Source organism: Conger conger, chromosome 14 (genome assembly GCF_963514075.1).
Source record: "Conger conger chromosome 14, fConCon1.1, whole genome shotgun sequence".
In the NCBI taxonomy this organism is placed as follows: domain Eukaryota; kingdom Metazoa; phylum Chordata; class Actinopteri; order Anguilliformes; family Congridae; genus Conger; species Conger conger.
The window spans coordinates 1,288,685-1,298,684 of NC_083773.1; the positions used below are offsets into that span (position 1 = coordinate 1,288,685).

The following is a 10,000-nucleotide window of genomic DNA, read 5'->3' on the forward strand; positions in this document are numbered from 1 at the left end:
GACTGGCGACCTGTCCAGGGTGTATTCCTGCCTTTCGCCCAATGTATGCTGGGATAGGCTCCAGCCCCCCTGCTCAGGATAAGCGGGTTAAGATAATGGATGGATGGATGGATATTTTGTATAACATAATTTGTTATACATCCCTTTTTATACATAGTTCCCCCCGCCATTTTAGGGGATCAAAAGTAATTTCGCAGTTGGCTTCTCAGCTGTTTCTGATTAGTCAGAGGTATTCAATCGCTTCCTTAATGCAGGTATAAAAAAAGCTTTTAGTATCTCGTCTCGATTCTCGGCTTCTGTTTGCCTTTGGAGTCTATTATTGTGTCTGTCAACATGAGGACCAGAGTTGTGCCTGAGACGGTCAGGAAGGTCCTGGTGGGCAGTGTCAGTGGGACATCGTGAGAAGGTCCTGATGGGCGGTATCAGGGGGACATCGTGAGAAGGTCCTGATGGGCAGTGTCAGTGGGACATCGTGAGAAGGCTCTGATGGGCGGTGTCAGTGGGACATCGTGAGAAGGTCCTGAGGGGCGGTGTCAGTGGGACATCGTGAGAAGGTCCTGAGGGGCGGTGTCAGTGGGACATCGTGAGAAGGTCCTGAGGGGCGGTGTCAGTGGGACATCGTGAGAAGGTCCTGAGGGGCGGTGTCAGTGGGACATCGTGAGAAGGTCCTGATGGGCAGTGTCAGTGGGACATCGTGAGAAGGTCCTGAGGGGCAGTGTCAGTGGGACATCGTGAGAAGGTCCTGATGGGCAGTGTCAGTGGGACTTCGTGAGGCGGAAGGAGAGCGCTCTCCGGGCGAGACGGCGCTCCGCGGCTGTTAGACGGTCGCTCTGCTCAGTTTGTCGTACTGCAGAGGCTCATGGGAGCTCTTTCCATCCCTGTGATTGGCAGGCTCGACAGGTTCTGGAGCGGGAGTTCAACAACGTCCTGGCACTCGGTACCGACCGCCGGCTCGACGAGGTGAGTGTGGGTCCGGGGGGGTGCTGGAGGGGTGCTGGAGGGGTGCTGGGGGGGTGCTGGGGGGTCACATCTCTCTCGGCTGGGGGGGACACATCTCTCTCTGCTGGGGGGGACACATCTCTCTCTGCTGGGGGGGGCACATCTCTCTCTGCTGGGGGGGGCACATCTCTCTCTGCTGGGGGGGACACATCTCTCTCTGCTGGGGGGGGCACATCTCTCTCTGCTGGGGGGGCACATCTCTCTCTGCTGGGGGGGGCACATCTCTCTGCTGGGGGGGGCACATCTCTCTCTGCTGGGGGGGGCACATCTCTCTCTGCTGGGGGGGGCACATCTCTCTCTGCTGGGGGGGGCACATCTCTCTCTCTACACACCACTCCGATCGGTAGCACCAGCATGCATACGCCATGTATGATGAGTGCTAGACGCCATGATTGACAAGCCTCTACGTCCATGTTCTTTGAAACACGGTCCCCGAGGGCCAAGAACTGCTGGTTTTCCAGCCTCCCTTTACCTGAGAGCCAGGTGTGAAGACCAAGTCTGACCAATCAGTAGCGTAAACTGTTCAGTTTTAATTACCTGGGGGGAAAGAAAGCCAGGACTGTGTTTGGATAAGAGGCCAGGTTTCACTATGCCTGCTGTTGATTGGTCGTTTACCTCTGACTCGCAATTACAGCCAATGCAGGTTTTACATTTCATCACCTGATGAGTTTCTCAAGTTCATCGGAGTTAACGTGCCAAACTCTGCTGAAGAAAGCCCTGTGTTAACGCGGAGTGTAAAAATACACACCACCCACGTTCTTAATAGTGCAGCTCAATTGCGTGACCTGTGTTGTCCATTAAAGCAAGCACTAATGGACATTTCTCTTTGGCACAGTGCAAAGTTCACTCGATGCTCCAAAAAAAGAAGAAGATATTTATGGAACCATTCGTACGGTTATACACAAGGTCTTATCGAGAACACCTTCATCAGATCTCCTTCAGAAGACCTTGTGGTCGAAACATTAACTGTCCGCATGGTTCAATAAATATTTTTTTCTTTTTTCTGGAGCATGGCGCAAGTTCAAGGCTTTATCTTCTGTGTTTCTGGGACTCGGCACCTTGTGCTCGTGTTATTGGTGCGAGTGTGTCCTTTCTCTGAGGAGTGCAGAGCTCGCATAAAGAGGCTAAACTATCTAGATGGATAGATAACACTAAACTGAAACATACTTTAGAGACGCGCTGAAATGGAAGTTAGAGACGGCACTCGCTGCTTCTGCAGTATGAGGTACATAAGAGTGAAGCGGATCTTTGGGGGGAATTTTTGAACAGCGGCGAGAGGATTTGACTCATGTCCAATGAGGATGCGCCCCTCTGTGCGCAGAGCCGATGTATAGGTATGTGCGCAGAGCCCATGTATAGGTATGTGCGCAGAGCCCATGTATAGGTATGTGCGCAGAGCCCATGTATAGGTATGTGCGCAGAGCCGATGTATAGGTATGTGTGCAGAGCCCATGTATAGGTATGTGTGCAGAGCCCATGTATAGGTATGTGTGCAGAGCCCATGTATAGGTATGTGCGCAGAGCCGATGTATAGGTATGTGCGCAGAGCCGATGTATAGGTATGTGCGCAGAGCCCATGTATAGGTATGTGCGCAGAGCCGATGTATAGGTATGTGCGCAGAGCCCATGTATAGGTATGTGCGCAGAGCCCATGTATAGGTATGTGCGCAGAGCCGATGTATAGGTATGTGCGCGTCTGTGTCCGCCGCAGAGCGACGACAAGTCTTTCCGGCGCTCCCCGTCCTGGAGGAAGAGGTTCCGGCCGAGGGAGGGGCAGGGGCTGGGAATGCTGCCCGGCTCCATGGAGACGCTTCCCGCCGGATTCCGCCTCACCACCATGTCCGTCCCGCCCTCCATGGCCATGGTTCCCAGGAAGCTACAGCCGGAAGGTAGGGGCCCCGCCCACGGTCCGTCCCTCATTAGCGTCCCCCTAACGTTCCCTAACGCAGAGAAACTGCACTCCTGAAGCAGCATGGAGAATGTGCTGGCACTGGCCTTTACTGCTTAATAATCCGCATGGAAAAGTATTCTTAACACACAGATTTCTTAAACTCTGGACTTGTAAGTCATTCATGGTTAATTAATTATTAATTCATTAATAATTCATTCATTTTGAACAAAAGTTTATGAAGTGGGACATGTGCCCTATTAGATGCAGTATATGCTTGCAGAATTGTCTCTGTATTTCTGTCAAACTGTAAACACTGTCAAGTCTGGCTAGTCTGGCTTTAGTGCTTAATTCTTACACATGAACTGTTCTGGAATCTGTTCTGTTCTGGAGACACATCTTTGAAACTGAGCATTATGATTGGGTTCAGTGTTAGGCACACTGTAGTGGTAGGAAAAGGCGAGCATTGTTGTGCTGAGTGGCCTGTTGTGGTCGTTGTTATCTTATGCTAACAGGACTCCTCATGAGGCCACCCAGACTACAGACTGCAGTGCAGTGTTAGAGTACAGACTGCAGTGCAGTGTTAGACTACAGACTGCAGTAGAGTACAGACTGCAGTGCAGAGTTAGAGTACAGACTACAGTACAGTGTTAGAGTACAGACTGCAGTAGAGTACAGACTGCAGTGCAGTGTTAGAGTACAGACTACAGTACAGTGTTAGAGTACAGATTGCAGTAGACTACAGACTGCAGTAGACTACAGACTGCAGTGCAGTGTTAGAGTACAGACTACAGTACAGTGTTAGAGTACAGACCGCAGTGCAGTGTTAGAGTACAGACCGCAGTGCAGTGTTAGAGTACAGACTGTAGTACAGTGCTAGAGTACAGACCTCGCCTGGAAACCATCAGTTTCCATGGCGATATGTGAGTGGCTGTGCCCATGCATAAACACCCTCCCCCCGTTACGCTTCTCTGACCGCACGTTGTCTTGTCTCTGTCTGCCACACACCCCCCCCCCCTGCCGCAACGCTAGCTGGACCCCCGGTCCCTCAGAGACTAGACCCCTCGGCCGTTCGGACTTACTCGTGCTAACTCCTCTATGCTAACAGCAGCGCTCGCACCAGCAGGTAAGCCTCTATGCTAATAGCACCAGCAGGTTAACCTCTATGCTAATAGCATCAGCAGGTTAGCCTCTATGCCAACGGCAGTGCTTGCACCAGCCGGTAAGCCTCTGTGCTCACAGGACCAACCGGTAAAGCCTTAGCTGGTCAGCCTCTATGCTAACAGCACTAGCAGGTTAGCCTCTATGCTAACAGTATCAGCAGGTTAGCCTCTATGCTAATAGCATCGGCAGCTTAGCATCTATGCTAACAGCACCAGCAGGTTAGCCTCTATGCTAATAGAACCAGCAGGTGAGCTTCAATGCTAACTGACACCTATCCTGTGTGCTACTGTAAACAACACCGTTTCACAGAGCCAGGCACACCTGTGAATGACTCACTCTTCAGGTACATATCTGAGTAGAGCATGCACTCACAATATGATGGACCTTGCTGTGAACTCCAGCACGAACACTGGAACTCTCCTGACTAAAATCACTAATAGGGCATAACAGATACTAATCCCAAAATTTTTGCCAAACCATTTTTAACCGGTCAGCCTTTGTAGCTGACACAGTGTAAACAGAATATACAATTCTGCAATTGATGATACAGTATTTGAAAGTTGAAATTATATACCAAATAAGATCTCCCGCAGTGATTTGTGGGGGTGTAGAGTGATGTGTCTATGAGTGCTGATGTTGTGAGGTGCTGTTGAGAAGCAGCCTTCACTCCAGGGGCTAAGGTACGTGACCCGGACCGGGACCAGGACCGGGACCGGGACCGGGACGCTTGGTGGCTCAAGCCCCAGTGTCGCCAAGATGCAGATACCTGTGAGGTAACGTACAGGTGTGTTCGCTCTGTCCGTAAACTCCGTCTCTGTCTCTGACTCTCGCGCAGTGCATTCCCACTACCTATACGGACACTCGCTTGCTGCCTTCCGAGAGTGAAATGCCAAATCTGAAGAGAGGCCGTCTCTGGGCTCGGGAGAGCGCTGAGGCCTAGAAGCTTCCGTCTGGCCCCAGCCGGCCTCCCGCTCCGCGCAATAGGCCAGGTGAAACGCTGACCACTGAACCTTGAACCTTGAACTCTGAACTGGGGAGCGTGTGCCCCCTGCGCCCCGGCTGTGGAGGAGACCCGTCACCACCGTTAATTCCCACTATTTCCAGTTCCCTAGTTGCTGTAAATGTGGTTCAGACCCCCCTGTTTTAAGCTGGTGTATCGCGCCCCGTACTCTGTTTTTCGTAGTATATATTCTGTGCATCTCTGGTATACAGTATATAAGATTCCCCCCTACCGGTTATGCAAGGTAATAATTATTTTATCTTTCTGTATATAAAATGGATGACATATGTTTTTATAGAAATATATATGGAATTAAAATTATATTATTATCGTACGAAGACTGTAGGTAGGTCTTAGCTGGTGACTGTTCCTGTTTGTTGGACCTCTGTTCGGTAGACCCGTGGCTCCTCTGTCTGTTTTTGAAAACGCCGGTGTGACCAGTTACTTCCTCTGAAGAGTGGTGTTTTGTGAACCCTGCGACGATGCTCACCTGCGGGGATTCCTGGAACCTCGGGGGGGTTTATTAAGCTCAACTATCCCTCTCCCTCTTTTTTTATCAGCACACAGATATTATGATTGAAAACTGTTTCACTGTTCTATGGTAGAGGGGACAGTTGGGTGTGAGAGGTGCGGAAACAGCGGGGGAAACAGCAATATAATAATATACTTTTATACGGGCTGCGGTGTGAGGAGATCAGGGGGCGTCGGTGCATTGAACCTCATTTCAGAGCCCCCCTGTCATCTGTCCCATAGAACTGTGGGAGTTGTAGGAACCTCAGTCATCTGCCCCACAGAACTGTGGGAGTTGTAGGAGCCTCACCAACAACTATCTCGTAGGACTGTGGGAGTTGTAGGAACCTCAATCATCTGCCCCACAGAATTGTGGGAGTTGTAGGAACCCTCGGTCATCTGCCCCCCAGAATTGTGGGAGTTGAGGAGTCCAGAGGTGGCTCTGCCCCTCTGTAGCTAACGTGCTGCTTTGCAATAGACAATGACTTTCAGGTGTGGTCACCTGTGACACTCCCAGGGCTGGCCTGTTCTCACCGCTGGGGACGTAATAATCACCAGGTGCTGAATCTGAGCCACACACGGACTCCACGCCCCTCCGCCATCTTGAATATTAAGTGCAGAATAACCTGAAGTGTGATGTATGTATACTCTCTCACCCTTCCCAGCCCGTGTGTAAATGATATTTTGAACGTTGTATTGTGCTATTGTGGCAGCTATAAGTACTGTAAGTGTATTTTATGCCAAGTGTGAATCAAAGCTGAGAAATGAAGTCATTTTTGTTATTAACATGGTGTCCTGTATTAATTGTCCAACAAAGACTGTGTATATACCTTTGTATCTTTTTTATTTAGCTTTTATTTAACCAGGGGAGTCTGAGATGGACTCTTGGGCTCACTCAAAAGAGTCAGTGTGTCTTTGGCCATGACATTGACATCATTAAAAGTGTGTCATTTTTGTGGTGAGGAGGTGCGCCCCAATTCTGGGTGTTTATTTTTGGCAACAGAGCTCTGTTGTCTGATGAAAGAATTGTACGACTTTGACAATCAATTTTCAATATCCGTGCTGCAAGCAGGTACTGATCCGACTCCAGCCCAGAACAGAACCAGAGGATGAAATACTCCCTAACAGAAGGTTTGTAAGAATTTCTGTGCTAAATTCACCATGTGAAAATTATTTACAAAAAAATCATAATTCTGTACAAACTGGCGCTGAACAGAAGACGTATCCAGTGTCCTGACTCTCTATGTTGCAGTTCAGACATCCATCCGTCCATCCGTCCATTATCTGAACCCGCTTATCCTGATCTGGGTCGCAGGGGGGCTGGAGCCTATCCCAGCATACATTGGGCGAAAGGCAGGAATACACCCTGGACAGGTCGCCAGTCCATCGCAGCAGTTCAGACATACACACCTTAATAATAGATACAGAGTCCTATAATATGGCTGATGAGAATGATAATAAGATTTCTGTAGATATTTAGATCATTTAGATTGAATCTGAAAGTATGTTTGGTCCACTCTCATCTGTAAAGTTCATATGGTCTCCAGGGGAAAGTACGCCCACGGCGTCCGTTACAGCCTCTCAGTCACAGCCTGTCAGTCACAGCTCTTCTGTCCTCCCCGTCAATCAGAAATGCGTCCACACTCTTGTTTTGTCTTCGGTGTGAGCTTCAGAAGCTGTAGTGACCACAGCAGCTCAGTGTGACACACACGAGTCCCTGCAGAGGAGGGGTGATGGAGGAGGTTCTGCGCTGCACAGGTGAACGTGAGGTGTGTGTGTTGTCCTCCAACTTTGAAGCACAGGCCTACGTGATTATTGATTTGGGCCACACCCCAAACACACCCACCAGAGAGGAGCAAACACACCTCAAACCCTGCACACCAAAACCATGAGTGGGTGTGGCTCTGTCTCCTGATAAATGAGAGAAATCCACATTCTCACTCAGTCACTCAGTCACTCAGACACTCAGACACTCACTCACACACTGGCTCACATGCTTACACACACACTCACTCTCTCACACACACACTCACAAACTCACTCACTCACAAACTCACTCACTCTCATTCACTCACTCACTCACTCACACTCATTCACACACAAACACACACACTCACAAACTCACTCTCTGATTCACACACTCACTCTCTGACAAACACACACACGCTCGCTCACTCACTCACTCACTCACTCACACTCTCTCACTTGTCTTGTGCTTTTAATCATAACCCAGAATAAGAGTTTGGTTTGACATGTCAGTCTTTGTTTCTAGATGTGGGCTAAAGTGTGCAGTGCACCTTGCCTTTTCTGACATCTACACATTCCAACATTACATTTTTACAAGTCTGAGAGAACACCAGGGATGAGAGAACACCAGGGATGAAAATGGTTCCTCTTTGGTGTGTTTCCCCATGCTGTTACTCAAGGGTGCACCTGGTTGAGGGATCAGTGGAAGTCCACGCTCTTCTGTTTAAGAGCAGCACTGCTGTGTTGCACCTTATGGGTACCTCTAAAAAAGTTTATATTCCGTAAATGTGAAGGTAATAGTCAGTTTAAATGACTGCTTAATTAAAATAATGAATCAGTAATTTCATTTCACAAATTAATTGAACAAAGTGCATTGTGTTGAGCGCATTTGAATCAGAAAAATACATTTTAGAAAGGTTATGTACAAATACACATCAATCTTTAATATAAAAATCAAAATAAGTTAGCAAAATAAAGAATAAAATAGCAAAACCACTCTGTAGAAAATAGGGAAGTATGTACAACACTAGCATTCATATCTAGTTTAAATTAAGCAGGAATTGGTCAAACTGCAGTGTAAAATATTGGCCCCAAGAATTTTACCCTTCTTTTTTTTTTTTAAAAGCATAACTAACACACACTCAAATGAACACAAGAATGAAAACAGGAAATGAGAAACAGGAAATGATAAACAGGAACTCCCTCTCACTTCTTCTGTGTTAAGGAAAGACAGAACCCTCTCGGCTGAGCCCCTCCCACTCCCACATAAAATAATCAACTTTATAAAAATGGACCGCGAGTTTTGGTTGGAGGAAAAGGCAGCCGCAGCCCTTGGGTGTGTGAGCGCTGATTCTGCTGCTCTGGGGGGTGTTTCACAAAGCTGGCTGACTCACTAAGCCTCTCAGTAAAACCTGCAACCCCCTAAAATATGGAACATGGGTTGAAGTAACAATGGCCGCTCCAGGTCTCGCTGCGCACCGCGCTGTGAAACATCCCCCTGGTCTCTGCACGCTGGCCGGGCTGATCTGGGGCGGGGGCGGGGGGGTTTATTTGGAAATGTCCCCTGAGTAAGAGACAGGGGCCCCGTCCCCAGCGGTGATGCTGTCCACGATGGAGGTGAGGGTCCTCAGGCTGGGCTGCTCCAGGGAGTCCTCGTTCAGGATGTCTGTGAAACGCACAAACACAACGGAGTCAGACACGCACACACACAACGCCCGGGTCAGACACGCACACACACAACGCCCGGGTCAGACACGCACACACAACGCCCGGGTCAGACACGCACACACAACGCCGGGGTCAGACACGCACAAACACAACGCCTGGGTCAGACACTGCCACCTGCAGTCCACATTTCTGCTGTTTCTGCGGCACTGTGGTGTTCTTCAGTGTGCTGTGTCACCGTGCGTTATACGCAGGTTTGTGTGTAAGCAATGCGTCACAGAAATGAAGGTTACACAGTGAAGTTCTGCATCGACAGGTAAATTCAACTAGGTGGGGAGTAAATAGCTTATTCTTTCACCGAATTAAACTTGGAGAAAGTCTTTGACTGAACATCGCTGCACCAAGGACTTGCCAGCTGTTTAAGACCTTAAACCTGGTTCTGTAAGTCTGACTAAACATGCAATCTGGCTGTAACCAGACACACATTTTAAATGAGTATTATTCTCCTGAGAACAGTCCCATAATGGATTCCGCTCATGTCCAGTGGAAGTGTTTCAGTTGAGAGTTCGGAGATTTCGGTTGGGATGTTTGATGAGGGGCGACTGTGTATTTGGTGAGGTGGGGTGTGTGAGGGTGGGGGGGTGTGTTTGTGAGGGGGTGTGTGTTTAGTTAGGGGGTGTGTGGTGTGAGGGTGTGAGGTGGGGTGGGGTGGGGTGTGTGTGAGAGAAGGTGAGGTGGGGTGGGGTGTGTTGGTGAGGGTGTGTGGTGTGAGGGGGTGTGTGTGGTGTGAGGGCGTGTGTTTAGTTAGGGGGTGTGTGTGGTGTGAGGGCGTGTGTTTGTGAGGGGGTGTGTGTGGTGTGAGGGCGTGTGTTTGTGAGGGGGTGTGTGTGGGTGGAGGGCGTGTGTTTAGTTAGGGGGTGTGTGTGAGAGGGGGTGAGGTGGGGTGGGGTGTGTTTAGTTAGGGAGTGTGTGAGGGGGAGTGTGTGAGGGGGTGTGTTTAGTTAGGGGGTGTGTGGGGGTGGAGGGTG

The 10,000-nt window shown here is 49.4% G+C and overlaps 2 protein-coding genes across 4 annotated transcripts in view; one reads left to right on the forward strand and one right to left on the reverse strand.

The window, feature by feature from the left end:
* ppfia4 (PTPRF interacting protein alpha 4) overlaps window positions 1–6,347 on the forward strand; it is a 64,326-nt gene extending 57,979 nt beyond the window's left edge. For 2 of the 3 annotated variants that reach the window (XM_061218596.1, XM_061218597.1), the window contains 3 exons: window positions 892–960; window positions 2,711–2,888; window positions 4,887–6,347. In XM_061218596.1, the coding sequence (XP_061074580.1) occupies window positions 892–960; window positions 2,711–2,888; window positions 4,887–4,936 (297 nt within the window). In that variant the 3' untranslated portion in view covers window positions 4,937–6,347. Of the gene's footprint in view, window positions 1–891; window positions 961–2,710; window positions 2,889–3,919; window positions 4,014–4,886 lie in introns of all 3 variants that reach the window. The other variant, XM_061218599.1, reaches the window with a different exon arrangement.
* Window positions 6,348–8,279: 1,932 nt separating this feature from the next.
* The window catches only part of myog (myogenin), a 4,826-nt gene continuing 3,105 nt past the window's right edge, over window positions 8,280–10,000 (reverse strand). The window contains exon 3 of the mRNA XM_061218600.1: window positions 8,280–8,973. Within this exon, the coding sequence (XP_061074584.1) occupies window positions 8,855–8,973 (119 nt within the window). The 3' untranslated portion in view covers window positions 8,280–8,854. The remainder of the gene's footprint in view (window positions 8,974–10,000) is intronic.